At 44.0% G+C, this 23,468-nt stretch overlaps 1 protein-coding gene across 1 annotated transcript in view; it reads left to right on the forward strand.

The window, feature by feature from the left end:
- The window catches only part of map3k9 (mitogen-activated protein kinase kinase kinase 9), a 70,358-nt gene that overhangs the window by 13,918 nt on the left and 32,972 nt on the right, over nt 1–23,468 (forward strand). Inside the window, exons 2-3 of the mRNA XM_039008775.1 lie at nt 799–1,016; nt 10,319–10,514. Coding sequence (XP_038864703.1) covers nt 799–1,016; nt 10,319–10,514 — 414 coding nt within the window. The remainder of the gene's footprint in view (nt 1–798; nt 1,017–10,318; nt 10,515–23,468) is intronic.

Below are 23,468 nucleotides of genomic sequence, written 5' to 3' on the forward strand. Positions count from 1 at the left end.
ACTCTGTTCCTTCATACCCTGTTCCTTCATACTCTGTTCCTTCATACTCTGTTCCTTCATACCCCGTTCCTTCATACCCTGTTCCTGCATACCCTGTTCCTTCATACGCTGTTCCTTCATACTCTGTTCCTTCATACCCTGTTCCTTCATACCCTGTTCCTTCATACTCTGTTCCTTCATACCCTGTTCCTTCATACCCCGTTCCTTCATACCCTGTTCCTTCTCATACCCCGTTCCTTCATACCCTGTTCCTTCATACCCTGTTCCTTCATACCCCGTTCCTTCATACTCTGTTCCTTCATACCCCGTTCCTTCATACTCTGTTCCTTCATACCCTGTTCCTCTCATACCATGTTCCTTCATACCTTGTTCCTTCTCATACCCCGTTCCTTCATACCCCGTTCCTTCATACCCTGTTCCTTCATACTCTGTTCCTTCATACTCTGTTCCTTCATACCCTGTTCCTTCTCATACCCCGTTCCTTCATACCCCGTTCCTTCATACCCTGTTCCTTCATACCCCGTTCCTTCATACTCTGTTCCTTCATACTCTGTTCCTTCATACCCTGTTCCTTCTCATACCCTGTTCCTTCTCATACCCTGTTCCTTCATACCCTGTTCCTCTCATACCATGTTCCTTCTCATACCCTGTTCCTTATCATAACCTGTTCATTCATACCCTGTTCCTTCTCATAACCTGTTACTTCTCATACCCTGTTCCTTCATACCCTGTTCCTTCTCATACCCTGTTCTTCTCATACCCCGTTCCTTCTCATACCCTGTTACCTCTCTCCCTCAGTTCTAGAGGTTGACTTCTCGGAGCTGACCCTGGAGGAGATCATCGGGGTGGGTGGTTTTGGGAAGGTGTACCGTGCCATGTGGCGTGGGGCGGAGGTGGCAGTGAAGGCTGCGAGGCGGGACCCCGATGAGGAGGAGGGACAGATCCTAGAGAGCGTTCGTCAGGAGGCCAAGCTGTTTGCAATGCTGCACCACCCCAACATCATGGCCCTACTTGGGGTAAGAATCCTGCTGTATCACCCCAACATCATGGCCCTTCTGGGGGTAAGAATCCTGCTGTATCACCCCAATATCATGGCCCTTCTGGGGGTAAGAATCCTGCTGTATCACCCCAATATCATGGCCCTTCTGGGGGTAAGAATCCAGCTATATCACCCCAATATCATGATCCTACTGGGGGATGGAGGAATGAGATATGAGATCCCTGCTGATAAGAATCATGGCCATGGGACATGTGGATAAATGAGTCTCCCTATGGGCCCTGGTCAAATGTAGTGCACTATGAAGGAAATAGGGTCCCTGGTCAAAAGTAGTGCACTATATAGGGAATGAGCCCTGATCATAAGTAGTGCACTATGAAGGGAATAGGGTCCCTGGTCAAAAGTAGTGCACTATATAGGGAATAGGGTGCCATTTGGGACTCAGGCTGATTATTATGGTACATTCTGATGGCCAACTATCAAGTCATATGTTTTGGTTGGCTTGTCCTCTCTCTAATGATATAGACATATTCATTACTATAACCTAGCTCCACTTGGGATGCAGCCTACATCTTCTAACCCAGGTGTACATCTTCTAATCCAGGTGTACGTCTTCTAACCCAGGTGTACGTCTTCTGACCCAGGTGTACGTCTTCTAACCCAGGTGTATGTCTTCTAACCCAGGTGTACGTCTTCTAATCCAGGTGTACGTCTTCTAATCCAGGTGTATGTCTTCTAACCCAGGTGTATGTCTTCTAACCCAGGTGTACGTCTTCTAACCCAGGTGTACGTCTTCTAACCCAGGTGTACGTCTTCTAACCCAGGTGTATGTCTTCTAACCCAGGTGTACGTCTTCTAATCCAGGTGTACGTCTTCTAACCCAGGTGTACGTCTTCTAACCCAGGTGTACGCCTTCTAACCCAGGTGTACGTCTTCTAACCCAGGTGTACGTCTTCTAACACACACCTGTGTTGATGAAGACACACACCTGTGTTGATGAAGATATACACCTGTGTTGGTGAAGACATACACCTGTGTTGGTGAAGACATACACCTGTGTTGGTGAAGACATACACCTGTGTTGGTGAAGACATACAGTGCCTTGCCAAAACATTTACCCCCCTTGGCATTTTTCTTATTTTGTTGATTTTTTGGGGGGGTTGTATCATTTGATTTACACAACACGCCTACCACTTTGAGGATGCTAAATATTTTTTATTGTGAAACAAACAAGAAATAAGACAAAAAAACGGAAAACCTTCATAACTATTCACCCGCACAAAGTCAATACTTTGTAGAGCCACCTTTTGCAGCAATTACAGCTTCAAGTCTCTTGGGATATGTCTTGGCACATCTAACCACTGGGATTTTTGCCCATTCTTCAAGGCATAACTGCTCCAGCTCCTTCAAGTTGGATGGGTTCCGCTGTTGTACAGCAATCTTTAAGTCATACCACAAATTCTCAATTGGACTGAGGTCTGGGCTTTGACTAGGCCATTCCAAGACATTTAAATGTTTCCCCTTAAACCACTCGAGTGTTGCTTTAGCAGTAAGCTTAGGGTCATTGTCCTGCTGGAAGGTGAACCTCCGTCCTAGTCTTAAATCTCTGGAAGACTGAAACAGGTTTCCCTCAAGAATTTCCCTTTATTTAGCGCCATCCATCATTCCTTCAATTCTGACCAGTTTCCCAGTCCCTGCCGATGAAAAACATCCCCACAGCATGATTCTGCCACTGGTTCACTGTGGGGATGGTGTTCTCAGGGTGATGAGAAGTGTTGGGTTTGCACCAGACATAGCGTTTTCCTTGATGGCCAAAAAGCTACATTTTAGTCTCATCTGACCAGAGTACCTTCTTCCATATGTTTGGGGAGTCTCCCACATGCTTTTTGGCGAACACCAAACGTGTTTGCTTATTCTTTTCTTTAAGCAATGGCTTTTTTACTGGCCACTCTTCCGTAAAGCCCAGCTCTGTGGAGTGTACGGCTTAAAGTGGTCCTATGGACAGATACTCCAATCTCCGCTGTGGAGCTTTGCAGCTCCTTAAGGGTTATCTTTGGTCTCTTTGTTGCCTCTCTGATTAATGCCCTCCTTGCCTGGTCCGTGAGTTTTGGTGGGCGGCCCTCTCTTGGTGGGTTTGTTGTGGTGCCATATTCTTTCAATTTTTAAATTGATGGATTTAATGGTGCTCTGTGGGATGTTAAAAGTTTCTGATATTTTTTAATAACCCAACCCTGATCTGTACTTCTCCACAACTTTGTCCCTGACCTGTTTAGAGAGCTCCTTGGTCTTCATGGTGCCGCTTGCTTGCTTGGAAGACCTACACCTGTGTTGATGAAGACACACCTGGGTTGATGAAGACACACCTGGGTTGATGAAGACACACACCTGTGTTGATGAAGACACACACCTGTGTTGATGAAGACACACCTGGGTTGATGAAGACACACACCTGGGTTGATGAAGACACACACCTGTGTTGATGAAGACACACCTGGGTTGATGAAGACACACACCTGTGTTGATGAAGACACACCTGGGTTGATGAAGACACACGCCTGTGTTGATGAAGACACACCTGGGTTGATGAAGACACACACCTGTGTTGATGAAGACACACCTGGGTTGATGAAGACACACACCTGTGTTGATGAAGACACACCTGGGTTGATGAAGACACACACCTGTGTTGATGAAGACACACCTGGGTTGATGAAGACACACACCTGTGTTGATGAAGACACACCTGGGTTGATGAAGACACACGCCTGTGTTGATGAAGACACACCTGGGTTGATGAAGACACACACCTGTGTTGATGAAGACACACCTGGGTTGATGAAGACACACACCTGTGTTGATGAAGACACACACCTGTGTTGATGAAGACACACACCTGTGTTGATGAAGACACACCTGGGTTGATGAAGACACACCTGGGTTGATGAAGACACACACCTGTGTTGATGAAGACACACACCTGTGTTGATGAAGACACACACCTGTGTTGATGAAGACACACACCTGTGTTGATGAAGACACACCTGGGTTGATGAAGACACGCCTGTGTTGATTTATTATTTTATTTTATTTATTTCACCTTTATTTAACCAGGTAGGCCAGTTGAGAACAAGTTCTCATTTGCAACTGAGACCTGGACAAGATAAAGCGAAGCAATTCGACACATACAACAACACAGTTACACATGGAATAAACAAAACATAGTCAATAATACAGTAGAACAAAAGAAATCAAAAAGTCTATATACAGTGTGTGCAAATGAGGTAAGATAAGGGAGTTGAGGCAATAAATAGGCCATAGTGGCGAAGTAATTACAATATAGCAAATAAAACACTGGAATGGTAGATGTGCAGAATATGAATGTGCAAGTAGAGATACTGGGGTGCAAAGGAGCAAGATAAATAAATAAATACTGTATGGGGATGAGGTAGTTAGACAGATGGGCTGTTTACAGATGGGCTATGTACAGGTGCAGTGATCTGTGAGCTGCTCTGACAGCTGGTGCTTAAAGTTAGTGAGGGAGATATGAGTCTCCAGCTTCAGAGATTTTTGCAGTTCGTTCCAGTCATTGGCAGCAGAGAACTGGAAGGAAAGGCGGCCGAAGGAGGAATTGGCTTTGGGGGGAACTAGTGAGATATACCTGCTGGAGCGCGTGCTACGAGTGGGTGCTGCTATGGTGACCAGTGAGCTGAGATAAGGTGGGGCTTTACCTAGCAGAGACTTGTAGATGACCTGGAGCCAGTGGGTTTGGCGACGAGTATGAAGCGAGGGCCAACCAACGAGAGCATACATGTCGCAGTGGTGGGTAGTATATGGGGCTTTGGTGACAAAACGGATGGCACTGTGATAGACTGCATCCAATTTGCTGAGTAGAGTGTTGGAGGCTATTTTGTAAATGACATCACCGAAGTCGAGGATCGGTAGGATGGTCAGTTTTACGAGGGTAGGTTTGGCAGCATGAGTGAAGGATGCTTTGTTGCGATATAGGAAGCCGATTCTAGATTTAATTTTGGATTGGAGATGCTTAATGTGAGTCTGGAAGGAGAGTTTACAGTCTAACCAGACACCCAGGTATTTGTAGTTGTCCACGTATTCTAAGTCAGAACCGTCCAGAGTAGTGGTGCTGGACGGGCGAGCAGGTGCGGGCAGTGATCGGTTGAATAGCATGCATTTAGTTTTACTTGCGTTTAAGAGCAGTTGGAGGCCACGGAAGGAGAGTTGTATGGCATTGAAGCTCGTCTGGAGGTTAGTTAACACAGTGAAGACACACCTGTGATGAAGACATACACCTGTGTTGATGAAGACACACACCTGGGTTGATGAAGACACACCTGTGTTGATGAAGACACACACCTGTGTTGATGAAGACACACACCTGTGTTGATGAAGACACACACCTGGGTTGATGAAGACACACACCTATGTTGATGAAGACACACACCTGGGTTGATGAAGACACACACCTGGGTTGATGAAGACACACACCTGTGTTGATGAAGACACACACCTGTGTTAATGAAGACACACACCTGGGTTGATGAAGACACACCTGTATTGATGAAGACATACACCTGTGTTGATGAAGACATACACCTGTGTTGGTGAAGACACACCTGTGTTGATGAAGACACACCTGTGTTGATGAAGACACACACCTGTGTTGATGAAGACACACACCTGTGTTAATGAAGACACACCTGTGTTGGTGAAGACACACACCTGTGTTGATGAAGACACACCTGTATTGATGAAGACATACACCTGTGTTGATGAAGACACACACCTGTGTTAATGAAGACACACCTGTGTTGGTGAAGACACACCTGTGTTGATGAAGACACACCTGTATTGATGAAGACACACACCTGTGTTGATGAAGACACACCTGTATTGATGAAGACATACACCTGTGTTGGTGAAGACACACCTGTGTTGATGAAGACACACCTGTATTGATGAAGACACACACCTGTGTTGATGAAGACACACCTGTATTGATGAAGACACACACCTGTGTTGATGAAGACACACCTGTATTGATGAAGACATACACCTGTGTTGATGAAGACACACCTGTATTGATGAAGACACACACCTGTGTTGATGAAGACACACCTGTATTGATGAAGACACACCTGGGTTGATGAAGACATACACCTGTGTTGATGAAGACACACCTGTGTTGATGAAGACATACACCTGTGTTGATGAAGACACACCTGTATTGATGAAAACATACACCTGTGTTGATGAAGACACACCTGGGTTGATGAAGACATACACCTGTGTTGATGAAGACACACCTGTGTTGATGAAGACATACACCTGTGTTGATGAAGACACACCTGGGTTGATGAAGACATACACCTGTGTTGATGAAGACACACCTGGGTTGATGAAGACACACCTGGGTTGATGAAGACATACACCTGGGTTGATGAAGACATACACCTGTGTTGATGAAGACACACCTGTGTTAATGAAGACACACCTGTGTTAATGAAGACACACCTGTGTTGATGAAGACACACCTGTATTGATGAAGACATACACCTGTGTTGATGAAGACACACCTGGGTTGATGAAGACACTCCTGTGTTGATGAAGACACACCTGTATTGATGAAGACATACACCTGTGTTGATGAAGACACACCTGTGTTGATGAAGACACACCTGTGTTGATGAAGACACACCTGTGTTGATGAAGACACACCTGGGTTGATGAAGACATACACCTGTGTTGATGAAGACACACCTGTGTTGATGAAGACACACACCTGTGTTGATGAAGACACACACCTGTGTTAATGAAGACACACCTGTGTTGGTGAAGACACACCTGTGTTGATGAAGACACACCTGTATTGATGAAGACATACACCTGTGTTGATGAAGACACACCTGTGTTGATGAAGACACACCTGTATTGATGAAGACACACCTGTGTTGATGAAGACATACACCTGTGTTGATGAAGACACACCTGTGTTGATGAAGACACACCTGTATTGATGAAGACACACACCTGTGTTGATGAAGACACACACCTGTGTTGATGAAGACATACACCTGTGTTGATGAAGACACACCTGTGTTGATGAAGACACACCTGTATTGATGAAGACATACACCTGTGTTGATGAAGACACACCTGTGTTGATGAAGACACACCTGTGTTGGTGAAGACATACACCTGTGTTGATGAAGACACACCTGTATTGATGAAGACACACCTGTATTGATGAAGACATACACCTGTATTGATGAAGACACACACCTGTATTGATGAAGACATACACCTGTATTGATGAAGACATACACCTGTATTGATGAAGACACACACCTGTATTGATGAAGACACACACCTGTGTTGATGAAGACACACCTGTATTGATGAAGACACACCTGTGTTGATGAAGACACACCTGTGTTGATGAAGACACACCTGTGTTGATGAAGACACACCTGTATTGATGAAGACATACCTGTGTTGATGAAGACATACACCTGTGTTGATGAAGACACACCTGGGTTGATGAAGACATACACCTGTGTTGATGAAGACACACCTGGGTTGATGAAGACACACCTGGGTTGATGAAGACATACACCTGGGTTGATGAAGACATACACCTGTGTTGATGAAGACACACCTGTGTTAATGAAGACACACCTGTGTTAATGAAGACACACCTGTGTTGATGAAGACACACCTGTATTGATGAAGACATACACCTGTATTGATGAAGACACACACCTGTATTGATGAAGACATACACCTGTATTGATGAAGACATACACCTGTATTGATGAAGACACACACCTGTATTGATGAAGACACACACCTGTGTTGATGAAGACACACCTGTATTGATGAAGACACACCTGTGTTGATGAAGACACACCTGTGTTGATGAAGACACACCTGTGTTGATGAAGACACACCTGTATTGATGAAGACACACCTGTGTTGATGAAGACATACACCTGTGTTGATGAAGACACACCTGGGTTGATGAAGACATACACCTGTGTTGATGAAGACACACCTGGGTTGATGAAGACACACCTGGGTTGATGAAGACATACACCTGTGTTGATGAAGACATACACCTGTGTTGATGAAGACACACCTGTGTTAATGAAGACACACCTGTGTTAATGAAGACACACCTGTGTTGATGAAGACACACCTGTATTGATGAAGACATACACCTGTGTTGATGAAGACACACCTGGGTTGATGAAGACACACCTGTGTTGATGAAGACATACACCTGTGTTGATGAAGACACACCTGTGTTGATGAAGACACACCTGTGTTGATGAAGACACACCTGTGTTGATGAAGACACACCTGGGTTGATGAAGACATACACCTGTGTTGATGAAGACACACCTGTGTTGATGAAGACACACACCTGTGTTGATGAAGACACACACCTGTGTTAATGAAGACACACCTGTGTTGGTGAAGACACACCTGTGTTGATGAAGACACACCTGTATTGATGAAGACATACACCTGTGTTGATGAAGACACACCTGTGTTGATGAAGACACACCTGTATTGATGAAGACACACCTGTGTTGATGAAGACATACACCTGTGTTGATGAAGACACACCTGTGTTGATGAAGACACACCTGTATTGATGAAGACACACACCTGTGTTGATGAAGACACACACCTGTGTTGATGAAGACATACACCTGTGTTGATGAAGACACACCTGTGTTGATGAAGACACACCTGTATTGATGAAGACATACACCTGTGTTGATGAAGACACACCTGTGTTGATGAAGACACACCTGTGTTGGTGAAGACATACACCTGTGTTGATGAAGACACACCTGTATTGATGAAGACACACCTGTATTGATGAAGACATACACCTGTATTGATGAAGACACACACCTGTATTGATGAAGACATACACCTGTATTGATGAAGACATACACCTGTATTGATGAAGACACACACCTGTATTGATGAAGACACACACCTGTGTTGATGAAGACACACCTGTATTGATGAAGACACACCTGTGTTGATGAAGACACACCTGTGTTGATGAAGACACACCTGTGTTGATGAAGACACACCTGTGTTGATGAAGACACACCTGTGTTGATGAAGACACACCTGTATTGATGAAGACATACACCTGTATTGATGAAGACACACCTGTGTTGATGAAGACACACCTGTATTGATGAAGACATACACCTGTGTTGATGAAGACACACACCTGTGTTGATGAAGACACACCTGTATTGATGAAGACACACCTGTATTGATGAAGACATACACCTGTATTGATGAAGACACACACCTGTATTGATGAAGACATACACCTGTATTGATGAAGACATACACCTGTATTGATGAAGACACACACCTGTATTGATGAAGACACACACCTGTGTTGATGAAGACACACCTGTATTGATGAAGACACACCTGTGTTGATGAAGACACACCTGTGTTGATGAAGACACACCTGTGTTGATGAAGACACACCTGTATTGATGAAGACATACCTGTGTTGATGAAGACATACACCTGTGTTGATGAAGACACACCTGTATTGATGAAGACATACACCTGTGTTGATGAAGACACACCTGTGTTGATGAAGACACACCTGTATTGATGAAGACACACCTGTATTGATGAAGACACACCTGTGTTGATGAAGACACACCTGTGTTGATGAAGACACACCTGTGTTGATGAAGACACACCTGTGTTGATGAAGACACACCTGTATTGATGAAGACATACACCTGTATTGATGAAGACACACCTGTGTTGATGAAGACACACCTGTATTGATGAAGACATACACCTGTGTTGATGAAGACACACACCTGTGTTGATGAAGACACACCTGTATTGATGAAGACATACACCTGTGTTGATGAAGACACACCTGTGTTGATGAAGACACACCTGTGTTGATGAAGACACACCTGTGTTGATGAAGACACACCTGTGTTGATGAAGACACACCTGTGTTGATGAAGACATACACCTGTGTTGATGAAGACACACCTGTGTTGATGAAGACACACCTGTGTTGATGAAGACACACACCTGGGTTGATGAAGACACACCTGTATTGATGAAGACACACCTGTCACAATAATCAGAATAATAAACATGTATTTTTCTGAACCCTACTAATCAACGTTCCTGTATGTTTTAGATGTGTACAATCGATCATGTCAGCTTCTATTGATACTATGTCCTGTACTGATTCCTGGTTCATTTCCATTCTTCTTTGTTTAACAGGTGTGTCTCCAGGAGCCGACGTTGTGCCTGGTGATGGAATTTGCCCGGGGAGGACCGCTGAACCGAGCCCTGTCAGGGAAACGTATCCCACCATGCACCCTGGTAGACTGGGCCGTGCAGATCGCCCGTGCCATGCACTACCTCCACTGTGAGGCCATCGTCCCCGTCATACACAGAGACCTCAAGTCTAGCAACAGTAAGAGAACATTTATATACGTGATATTGTAATGACATAGTAATGACATGGTAATAACATGGTAGTGGCATAGTAATAGCATAGTAATAGCATAGTAATAACATAGTAGTAACATGGTAGTAACGTAGTAATAACATAGTAGTAACATGGTAGTAACATGGTAGTAACATAGTAGTAACATGGTAGTAATGTAGTAGTACCGTAGTAATAACATGGTAGTAACATGGTAGTAACATAGTAGTAACATGGTAGTAATGTAGTAGTACCGTAGTAATAACATGGTAGTAATGTAGTAGTAACATAGTAGTAACATGGTAGTAACATGGTAGTAACGTAGTGATAACATGGTAGTAATGTAGTAGTAACATAGTAATTACATAGTAATAACATGGTAGTAACGTAGTGATAACATGGTAGTAGCGTGTGCATAACATTCAATTAATCACTTGTGTTGCACATAGCCGTGGGAAGATGTTTTGTGTTGAGGGGGTTCTGACTGCGGGGAGGGGGGTAGTCTAAGCATAGGTTAAGATTGGATAACAGTAGTCACTGCCGCCTAGGTTAATTTAACTCATGACTGTTTGGAAAACACATTTGTGCGGCATTATTACAATGTGTGTGTGTGTGTGTGTGTGTGTGTGTGTGTGTGTGTGTGTGTGTGTGTGTGTGTGTGTGTGTGTGTGTGTGTGTGTGTGTGTGTGTGTGTGTGTGAGGGAGAGAACTAGAGGAGTGTTGTAACTAAATTAGGAAACACAACGTTGTGCCTATTAAAACTGAGCACAAATGGACAGCTATGTGATCCGTCTCGAGAGAAAAGCGCTCACCTCGATCCAGCACCATCAGGTGGAAAGCGCCACTCGCTGGGCCGCGCCCAACACTGTGTTAGACTAATGGGCTGGTACTCTACCTCTTTGACGTGGGCAGGAGCAGGCCTTCGAGGCCAGGCAGAGAGAATGCCATGTTCCTTATTTGATATTGGTTACTTTCCCTTTTCTCCAAGTTTTAGAATGATAAAATAATAGAAAATAGAATCAATCAAATGTATTTATGAAGCCCTTTTTACATCAGCTGGTATCTCAAAGTGCTGTATAGAAACCCAGCCTAAAACCCCAAACACCAAGCAATGCAGGTGTAGAAGCACGGTGGCTAGGAAAAACTCCCTAAAAAGGCCAAAACCTAGGAAGAAACCTAGAGAGGAACCAGGCTATGAGGGGTGGCCAGTCCTCTTCTGGCTGTGCCGGGTGAAGATTATAACAGAACATGGCCAAGATGTTTAAATGTTCATAGATGACTAGCATGGTCAAATAATAATAATCACAGTGGTTGTCGAGGGTGCAGCAAGTCAGCACCTCAGGAGTAAATGTCAGTTGGCTTTTCATAGCTGATCATTCAGAGTTAGAGACAGCAGGTGCGGTAAAAAGAGAGAGGGTCGAAAACAGCAGGACAAAGTAACACGTCCGGTGAACAGGTCAGGGTTCCATATCCGCAGGCAGAACAGTTGAATCTGGAGCAGCAGCACGACCAGGTGGACTGGGGACAGCAAGGAGTCATCATGCCAGGTAGTCCTGAGGCATGGTCCTAGGGCTCAGGTCCTCCGAGAGAAAGAAAGAGAAAGAGAGAGAGAGAGAGAGAATTTTTAGGGAAAGGCGTTCCGTTAGCGACCCACCTCGACAACATCCGGTGAAATTGCAGAGCGCCAAATTCAAAATACAGAAATACTCATAATAAACATTCATAAAAGATACAAGTGTTAGACATCGGCTTAAAGATTAACTTCTTGTTAATCCAGCCGCTGTGTCAGATTTCAAAAAGGCTTTACGGCGAAAGCATACCATGCGATTATCTGAGGACAGCGCCCGCTTACAAAAGCATACAAACATTTTCAAGCCAAGTAGAGGAGTCACGAAAGCCAGAAATAGAGATAAAATGAATCACTTACCTTTGATGATCTTCATCTTGTTGCACTCACTAGAGTCCCTGTTACGCAATAAATGTTTGTTTTGTTCGATAAAGTCCCTATTTTTATCCCAAAAACTCTGTTTTGTTGGCGCGTTTTGTTCAGTAATAAAACATGCAGACGAATACATCCTAATAGTACCGGTAAAGTTCGTCGAAACATGTCAAACGATGTTCAGGTTGTCTATTGTCTAAATAATCTATAATATTTAAACCGGACAATAGCGTATTCAATAGAAAGGAAATACAACGAAGGGCGTGCAATCGGTCACGCGCGTAAACCAGCTCTGCTTTATTCTAAAGTTCACTGACAAAATGATCTCATTCTTCCTAATTTTTTCAGAAAACAAGCCTGAAACAATGTCTAAAGACTGTTGACATCTAGTGGAAGCCATAGGAACTGCAATCTGGGTCCTAACACATTAGGGTCCTGACCCATTAGCCAGCAGCATACCACCCTGCATCCCACTGCTGGTTTGCTTCTGAAGCTAAGCAGGGTTGGTCCTGGTCAGTTCCTGGATGGGAGACCAGATGCTGCTGGAAGTGGTGTTGGAGGGTGTTGGGGATGAATCAGAATTAGTTGGGTAACATAGATAAATAAGATGTTTTATTTACATAATATGCTTATGTGAGATACTTGTCATTAGAATGTCTCCTTTTGGACTATACTGTTGACAGTTGCACTTTTCCCTTCTCAGCTAGGGCTCAGTCACTTGGGGCCCAGAGAGGGGAGGGGTCAGACTTGTCTTTTACATGTCTGGTAATATGCAGAATATCAGAACGGAAGAGGTCAGAATTGAACATTGTCTTCATATGTGAATGTATCTGTTAACCTCTCTTGGGTACGTGAGACGTTAGCGTCCCACCTCTTCAACAGCCAGTGAAACTGCTGGGCGCCAAATTCAAATACAGAAATACTCATTATAATAATTCAGAAAACAAAACATATTTTACATAGGTTTAAAGATGAACTTCTTGTGAATCCAACCACGGTGTCAGATTTAAAAAATGCTTTACGGCGAAAGCATACCTTACGATTATTTGAGAACATAGCCCACTAGACAAATCATTACAAACAGTAACCAGCCAAGTAGAAGAGTTACACAAGTCAGAAATAGAGATCAAATTAATCCCTTACCTTTGATGATCTTCATCGTTCTGTTATACTCACAGACACTATTTTAACAGTTTTGGAATCTTTAGAGTGTTTTCTATCCAAATCTACCAGTTATATGCATATCATATCTTCTGGGCCCGAGAAGCAGGCAGTTTAATTTGGGCATGCATTTCATCCAAAATTCCGACTGCTGCCCCCTACCCTAGTGAAGTTAAACCATGTGAAGGGATGATTAAGGGGGAACCAATTATCTCTTGGCTCCACAATGTCTGTGCACAAGTCACTCCCCTCAGTGAGCTTGTCCAGGAGTGGGGAGAAGAGGGGGTGTATTTGAGATGGGAGTATCTAAAGTTGACAATTGTTATATGCCATTGGATGAGGTAATGTTTTGGTACTATGAAGTACCAAGAACGAGATTAGAACCTCGTCTTAGAGAGCAAACTGAACGATAATTTATAGCTAATGCTATCTGGCTATGGGATACTCCTCTCTCAAGTAAAAGGCCCTTTGTGAAGTTCCTGAGATCTGTGGTTCGTCATGTGAGTTGAGAGGGGTGTATCTTGGCTATAAAAGATACTAGTATTCTTCTGTAGGGACTCTCAGAATTCATTATAGACACTGAATTGATCTGAGAGTCAAAGGACTATTGTAAAGCTCATATTATTAAAGATGAAGTTTAAGTATAACTCTGACTGGTGTGTGGTTTGTAAACTCTCCTCATTTAGTAATACAGGAAATTACCACGACAAGGGCCAGTAGGTGGCACTCTTTCCTCTGGTCTAAAAAAGATCCCAATGTCCCAGGGCAGTGATTGGGGACACTGCCCTGTGTAGGGTGCTGTCTTTCGGATGGGATGTTAAACGGATGTCCTGACTGAGGTCATTAAAGATCCCATGGCACTTATTGTAAGAGTAGTGGTGTTAACCCTGGTGTCCTGGCTACATTCCCAATCTGGCTCTCATACCATCACGGTCACCTAATCATCCCCAGTTTACGATTGGCTCATTCATCCCCCTCCTCTCCCCTGTAACTATTCCCCAGGTTGTTGCTGTAAATGAGAATGTGTTCTCTGTCAACTTACCTGGTAAAATGATGGATAAAAAATAAATAAATAAAATAAAAATACTGTATAGGCATTCAATTGAAACAGAGCTGAGAGCTCTCCATGCAGAATGGGGCCCAAAACAGAGCTGAGATCTCTCCATGCAGAATGGGGCCCAAAACAGAGCTGAGATCTCTCCATGCAGAATGGGGCCTTAAACAGAGCTGAGATCTCTCCATGCAGAATGGGGCCCAAAACAGAGCTGATATCTCTCCATGCAGAATGGGGCCTTAAACAGAGCTGAGATCTCTCCATGCAGAATGGGGCCCAAAACAGAGCTGAGATCTCTCCATGCAGAATGGGGCCTTAAACAGAGCTGAGATCTCTCCATGCAGAATGGGGCCTTAAACAGAGCTGAAATCTCTCCATGCAGAATGGGGCCCAAAACAGAGCTGAAATCTCTCCATGCAGAATGGGACCCAAAACAGAGCTGAGATCTCTCCATGCAGAATGGGGCCCAAAACAGAGCTGGGATCTCTCCATGCAGAATGGGGCCCAAAACAGAGCTGAGAGCTCTCCATGCAGAATGGGGCCCAAAACAGAGCTGAGAGCTCTCCATGCAGAATGGGGCCCAAAGCAGAGCTGAGATCTCTCCATGCAGAATGGGGCCCAAAACAGAGCTGAGATCTCTCCATGCAGAATGGGGCCCAAAACAGAGCTGAGAGCTCTCCATGCAGAATGGGGCCCAAAACAGAGCTGAGATCTCTCCATGCAGAATGGGGCCCAAAACAGAGCTGAGATCTCTCCATGCAGAATGGGGCCCAAAACAGAGCTGAGATCTCTCCATGCAGAATGGGGCCTTAAACAGAGCTGAGATCTCTCCATGCAGAATGGGGCCCAAAACAGAGCTGATATCTCTCCATGCAGAATGGGGCCTTAAACAGAGCTGAGATCTCTCCATGCAGAATGGGGCCCAAAACAGAGCTGAGATCTCTCCATGCAGAATGGGGCCTTAAACAGAGCTGAGATCTCTCCATGCAGAATGGGGCCTTAAACAGAGCTGAGATCTCTCCATGCAGAATGGGGCCTTAAACAGAGCTGAAATCTCTCCATGCAGAATGGGGCCCAAAACAGAGCTGAAATCTCTCCATGCAGAATGGGACCCAAAACAGAGCTGAGATCTCTCCATGCAGAATGGGGCCCAAAACAGAGCTGAGATCTCTCCATGCAGAATGGGGCCCAAAACAGAGCTGAGATCTCTCCATGCAGAATGGGGCCTTAAACAGAGCTGAGAGCTCTCCATACAGAATGGAGCCCAAAACAGAGCTGGGAGCTCTCCATGCAGAATGGGGCCCAAAACAGAGCTGAGATCTCTCCATGCAGAATGGGGCCCAAAACAGAGCTGAGATCTCTCCATGCAGAATGGGGCCCAAAACAGAGCTGAGATCTCTCCATGCAGAATGGGGCCTTAAACAGAGCTGAGAGCTCTCCATACAGAATGGGGCCCAAAACAGAGCTGAGATCGCTCCATGCAGAATGGGGCCCAAAACAGAGCTGAGATCTCTCCATGCAGAATGGGGCCCAAAACAGAGCTGAAATCTCTCCATGCAGAATGGGGCCCAAAACAGAGCTGAGAGCTCTCCATGCAGAATGGGGCCCAAAACAGAGCTGAGAGCTCTCCATGCAGAATGGGGCCCAAAACAGAGCTGAAATCTCTCCATGCAGAATGGGGCCCAAAACAGAGCTGAGAGCTCTCCATGCAGAATGGGGCCCAAAACAGAGCTGAGATCGCTCCATGCAGAATGGGGCCCAAAACAGAGCTGAGATCTCTCCATGCAGAATGGGGCCCAAAACAGAGCTGAGAGCTCTCCATGCAGAATGGGGCCCAAAACAGAGCTGAGAGCTCTCCATGCAGAATGGGGCCCAAAACAGAGCTGAGAGCTCTCCATGCAGAATGGGGCCCAAAACAGAGCTGAGAGCTCTCCATGCAGAATGGGGCCCATAACAGAGCTGAGAGCTCTCCATGCAGAATGGAGCCCAAAACAGAGCTGAGAGCTCTCCATGCAGAATGGGCCCCAAAACAGAGCTGAGAGCTCTCCATGCAGAATGGGGCCCATAACAGAGCTGAGAGTTCTCCATGCAGAATGGAGCCCAAAACAGAGCTGAAATCTCTCCATACAGAATGGAGCCCAAAACAGAGCTGAGAGCTCTCCATGCAGAATGGAGCCCATAGCGGAGCTGAAATCTCTCCATGCAGAATGGAGCCCATATATAAATATCCTTTTTTTCCCCCAATACCATTAACATTTATATTAATAATGCATTTGAAAAAATTATTTTATCGTTTTGTATTGCAACAACACAAATTCTTACACCTTTTCTCCAGTTTTACGATCTCACAACCAGGGAGGGCTTCAGCACCTCCAGCACCCCTACTTCCCACGGCTATGAGGTTGCACATGACACCTCACACTCGTCAGCCGAGTATTTTCTGAGTGGTAGGAAAAACATTAGGAGAACCCCATCAATACCCAGTTAGATGATCATTGATATCAATACCCAGTTAGATGATCATTGATATCAATACCCAGTTAGATGATCATTGATATCAATACCCAGTTAGATGATCATTGATATCAATACCCAGTTAGATGATCATTGATATCAATACCCAGTTAGATGATCATTGATATCAATACCCAGTTAGATTATCATTGATATCAATACCCAGTTAGATGATCATTGATATCAATACCCAGTTAGATTATCATTGATATCAATACCCAGTTAGATGATCATTGATATCAATACCCAGTTAGATGATCATTGATATCAATACCCAGTTAGATGAGCATTGATATCAATACCCAGTTAGATGATCATTGATATCAATACCCAGTTAGATGAGCATTGATATCAATACCCAGTTAGATGATCATTGATATCAATACCCAGTTAGATGATCATTGATATCAACGAGACAGACAACAATGAGAGTTGTAGAAAGTGTGTGTGTGTGTGTGTGTGTGTGTGTGTGTGTGTGTGTGTGTGTGTGTGTGTGTGTGTGTGTGTGTGTGTGTGTGTGTGTGTGTGTGTGTGTGTGTGTGTGTGTGTGTGTGTGTGTGTGTGAGAGAGAGAGAGAGCCCTGCAGGATCCCTTAACCCCAAGCCTATTAGACAGGATTTGTCCCATGCTCAGTCCATGCCTTCCTATTGGCTACTTCGTCAACACAGGCAGTTGCTCCTCTCCCGTTGGCCCGTGGCTTGTGCTTAGCCCCGTTCCCTTGGCTGTGATTGACTGTTTTTGAGGTGACAAGCCAATAGCATCATCAGTTCAGTAAGGTGACAGGTCTATCCCAGATACACGCTGTTAATGTACGTAAGCCCACGTCCAGGGGGCATCCACACTATTAGATTGTTGTTTACCTGGTGAGCACTGGCAGAGCACCCCCCCCCCCCCCCCCCCCCCACAAGGCGAAGGGGCCCATGAGCGTCGGGGGCCCCAACCCCTGGAGGTCGGACCCCCTAAATAGCATATGAACACGTCATAAGCCATTAATTATTTTGGAGGAATTACAGGAAATTCACTTTAAAACCGCAACATTTTCTCTCAGCCTCATGACAAAATGTGTAGAAAAGCAGGAAAGATTTTATCAAGGATTCTTGAAAGTCGGGATCCTTGTCCTTTTCTTCATTTAATTAAAAAATATATATTTGCATTATTTGAGCTTAAAATGTGCATTTAGTGGAATTTTATAAGGAAAATGTTTGTTTTGGGAATTTTCTAAATACTTTCAATATTATAAATTTTCACGTCAGCTCTATGCCTGGAAATTCCCTGGTCTGGAGCAAAGGATCCCAATTTCAAACTCTCCAAAAAGTAAAAAAAAAAAAAAAAAAAAAACTAGCAATAATGGACATTAACTGAAAGAAATCTATATGTAGTTTCTTGTAATAGTCTTCTGGGAATAATTATTATTTATTTAATGAATATTTTTAATGAATTAAATAATATTTCTCTCAAAAACTGTGACTCCTAAAAGATGTGTCTGTTGATTTGGTGAACAGTCAGATTGGTCTAAAATCCTAAATGAATCAGGAATGAGCAGGGTCACCTATATCATAAGGACCCTTTATTCATGTACTCATTACATCTAGTGCAACAAGACCACTCATGGTCTGGAATGTTCTCTACTGTTGATAGATGTAAACAAACAATATTGGAATCACCATGGTTACAACCATAAACTGTCAACTCCATCTCTCTGATAGATTTAGCTCTTTCCTGCAGTCATTGACCAATAGGCCCTCTTTGGTCTCATGGGTGTAATGTTATTCATATTTTTCATAATTTCATAATTCATAAATATTTTTTTTTTTTAACATTGAATAAAACTGTGTTCATGTCAAATGGTTTTGTTATATTTCAGTCTTCTGTGATGTACAGTTGAAGTCGGAAGTTTACATACACTTAGGTTGGAGTCATTAAAACTAATTTTTAAACTATAGTTTTGGCAAGTCGGGTAGGTCATCTACTTTGTGCATGACACAAGTAATTTTTCCAACAATTGTTAACAGACAGATTATTTCACTTATAATTCACTGTATCACAATTCCAGTGGGTCAGAAGTTTACATACACTAAGTTGACTGTGCCTTTAAACAGCTTGGAAAATTCCAGAAAATAAAGTCATGGCTTTAGAAGCTTCTGATAGGCGAATTGACATCATTTGAGTCAATTGGAGGTGTACCTGTGGATGTATTTCAAGGCATACCTTCAAACTCAGTGCCTCTTTGCTTGACATCATGGGAAAATCAAAATAAATCAGCCAAGACCTAAGAAATAAATTGTAGACCTCCACAAGTCTGGTTCATCCTTGGGAGCAATTTCCAAACGCCTGAAGGTACCATGTTCATCTGTACAAACAATAGTACACAAGTATAAACACCATGGGAGCACACAGCCGTCATACCGCTCAGAAAGGAGACGCGTTCTGTCTCCTAGTGTCACGCCCTGACCATAGAGATCCTTTTATTCTCTATGTTGGTTAGGTGTGACTAGGGTGGGTTATCTAGGTTATTATTTGTCTATGTTGGCCTGTTATGGTTCTCAATCAGAGGCAGCTGTCTATCGTTGTCTCTGATTGGGAATCATATTTAGGCAGCCTTTTGTCCACTGGGTTTTTGTGGGATCTTGTTTGTTTGTGTGTAGTTGCACTGCATTTGATTTCACGTTTCGTTTTTGTTCTGTATTGTTTTGGTTTCTTTAACTAAACATGTGGAACTCTACGCACGCTGCTCCTTGGTCCGTTAATTCTACAAACGAACGTGACACCTAGAGATGAACGTACTTTGGTGCGAAAAGTGCAAATCAATCCCAGAACAACAGCAAAGGACCTTGTGAAGATGCTGGAGGAAACAGGTACAAAAGTATCTATATCCACAGTAAAACGAGTCCTATATCGACATAACCTGAAAGGCCGCTCAACAAGGAAGAAGCCGCTGCTCCAAAACCACCATAAAAAAGCTCGACTACGGTTTGCAACTGCACATGGGGACAAAGATCGTACTTTTTGGAGAAATGTCCTCTGGTCTGATGAAACAAAAATAGAACTGTTTGGCCATAATGACCATCATTATGTTTGGAGGAAAAGGGGGGGATGTGTAACGGCTTTCTTCCTGGGATGAAGGAGAGGACCAAAATGCAGCGCGGTTATTGTTCAACATGTTTAATAAGACGATAAACGATGAACATTAACAAATAACAAAATAACAAACGTGAAAGCCGAGACAGTCCTATCTGGTGCAGAACACAAACACAGAGACAGGAAACAACCACCCACAATCCCCAACACAAAACAAGCCACCTATATATGATTCTCAATCAGGGACAACGATTGACAGCTGTCTCTGATTGAGAACCATATTAGGCTGGACACAGAAACAGACAAACTAGACACACAACATAGAATGCCCACCCCAACTCACGCCCTGACCAACACTAAACAAATACAAAAACAAGGGAAAGCAGGTCAGGAACGTGACAGGATGCTTGCAAGCCGAAGAACACCATCCCAACCGTGAAGCACGGGGTGGCAGCATCATGTTGTGGGGGTGCTTTGCTGCAGGAGGGATTGGTGCACTTCACAAAATACAAGGCATCATGAGGAAGGAAAATTATGTGGATATATTGAAGCAACATCTCAAGACATCAGCCAGGAAGTTAAAGCTTGGTCACAAATGGGTCTTCCAAATGAACAATGACCCCAAGCATACCTCCAAAGTTGTGGCAAAATGGCTTAAGGACAACAAAGTCAAGGTATTGGAGTGGCCATCACAAAGCCCTGACCTCAATCCTATAGAAAATGTGTGGGCAGAACTGAAAAAGCGTGTGCGAGCAAGGAGGCCTACAAACCTGACTCAGTTACACCAGCTCTGTCAGGAGAAATGGGCCAAAATTCGACCCAACTTATTTTGGTTAGATTGAAAAACTCTCCTTCCAGACTCACATTAAGCATCTCCAATCCAAAATTCAATCTAGAATCGGCTTCCAATTTTGCAACAAAGCATCCTTCATGCTGCCAAACATACCCTCGTAAAACTGACTATCCTACCTTACAAAATAGCCTCCAACACTCAACTCTACTTAGCAAATTGGATGCAGTCTATCACAGTGCCATCCGTTTTTTTTAACTAGAATTAAATGTCAGGAATTGTGAAACACTGAGTTTAAATGTATTTGGCTAAGGTGTATGTAAACTTCTGACTTCAACTGTATATAAAGTGTAATATTGGGATGCCAACTCTAAGTGTAGTACATCCCAACTATATCTGACATGGTACAGGTGTCTTCGTCTTTAAGCCCGTAACCATGTGTGTGAGGTGGATACTTTTGTTTCAAAATAGATTTAAGACTATCAATAAACACTCTGTGTGACCCTGATTTCGCCTGACTGCAGTAAAATGTTAAACAAACAAAGAATCGGAATTTGGAATCCCCAACTGTCACCTTCATCTGCCTGATAGATTAAGGTTAAAATATGTGTCACGTTCTGACCTTAGTTCCTTTGTTTTGTCTTTTGTTTTAGTATGGTCAGGGCGTGAGTTGGGTGGGTTGTCTATGTTAGTTTTTCTATGATTTTCTATTTCTGTGTTTGGCCTGATATGGTTCTCAATCAGAGGCAGCTGTCAATCGTTGTCCCTGATTGGGAACCATATTTAGGTAGCCTGTTTTCTGTTGGGTTTTGTGGGTGGTTGTTTTCAGTCTTTGTGTGTCTGCACCGGACAGAACTGTTTCGGTTTTCACTTTGTTGTTTTGTAATTTGAAGTCTTCAGTTTTGGATTATTATTAAATAAGATGAACACTAACCATGCTGCACTTTGGTCCTCACCTTCTTCCACCGACGACAGCCGTTACAATATGTTACATTTAATTCGGTTTTAGAGTCATAAAGAAACTGCGTAAAAACTAAAATGCTGTGTTTTCCACTTGAATGAAGAACAACACATTTGTCAACTCTGTAAAACGGGTGCTGATATGTTTTTTGGGGGATTTTCAAAATTAATCATTTTCAATATTTGACAAATGTTTGTATTGAACTTTAATATTGAGACAGAAATATGTCTGTTTTGAGTATCTGTTGTCATCTCTGTCAGTGGGTTATCAACTCTTCAACTGATGGCTAACCCCCTTAATATATATATTTTTGGTCAATATTCTGAAAAGAACATTCCTGAGCTTGTCCTACGGGATAATTTTTGCTTTATAAATGCTGCTTTATGTTCTAAATCCAGAAAAACATGCCAAAAAGTAAATGAAATTAGCCCTGGATCTGATTGAATTCCATTGTCAGTTAATTGACCGAATTTAGCCTACTCCTCGTGTTACGGTTCATTGTACTAAAGCCCGTCCATCTAGCAGTAGACCCACAGAACTTCTCCAGTACGTGAGGCGGCCCCAGCCTGTAGTCTGCAGACACACCCCTTGTTTCCTATGTAGTGCCATGTGGTACACCTGCAGCCACAACAGAGGGCCTGGCATTGTGAGGAAGAATAGAGAGTATAGCAGAGAGTGTAGGGTGGAGAGTATAGCAACGAGCGTAGGGTGGAGAGTATAGCAGAGAGTGTGGCGTGGAGAGTATAGCAGAGAGTGTGGCGTGGAGAGTATCGCAGAGAGCGTGGCGTGGAGAGTATAGCAACGAGTGTAGGGTGGAGAGTATAGCAGAGAGCGTGGGGTGGAGAGTATAGCAGAGAGTGTGGCGTGGAGAGTATAGCAGAGAGCGTGGCGTGGAGAGTATAGCAGAGAGCGTGGGGTGGAGAGTATAACAGAGAGCGTGGCGTGGAGAGTATAGCAGAGAGCGTGGCGTGGAGAGTATAGCAGAGAGCGTGGGGTGGAGAGTATAGCAGAGAGCGTGGCGTGGAGAGTATAGCAGAGAGCGTGGGGTGGAGAGTATAACAGAGAGCGTGGCGTGGAGAGTATAGCAGAGAGCGTGGGGTGGAGAGTATAACAGAGAGCGTGGCGTTGAGAGTATCGCAGAGAGCGTGGCGTGGAGAGTATAGCAACGAGCGTAGGGTGGAGAGTATAGCAGAGAGCGTGGGGTGGAGAGTATAGCAGAGAGTGTGGCGTGGAGAGTATAGCAGAGAGTGTGGCGTGGAGAGTATAGCAGAGAGCGTGTCGTGGAGAGTATAGCAACGAGCGTAGGGTGGAGAGTATAGCAGAGAGCGTGGGGTGGAGAGTATAGCAGAGAGTGTGACGTGGAGAGTATAGCAGAGAGCGTGTCGTGGAGAGTATAGCAACGAGCGTAGGGTGGAGAGTATAGCAGAGAGCGTGGGGTGGAGAGT

Source organism: Salvelinus namaycush, chromosome 15, assembly GCF_016432855.1.
Source record: "Salvelinus namaycush isolate Seneca chromosome 15, SaNama_1.0, whole genome shotgun sequence".
Classification (NCBI taxonomy): domain Eukaryota; kingdom Metazoa; phylum Chordata; class Actinopteri; order Salmoniformes; family Salmonidae; genus Salvelinus; species Salvelinus namaycush.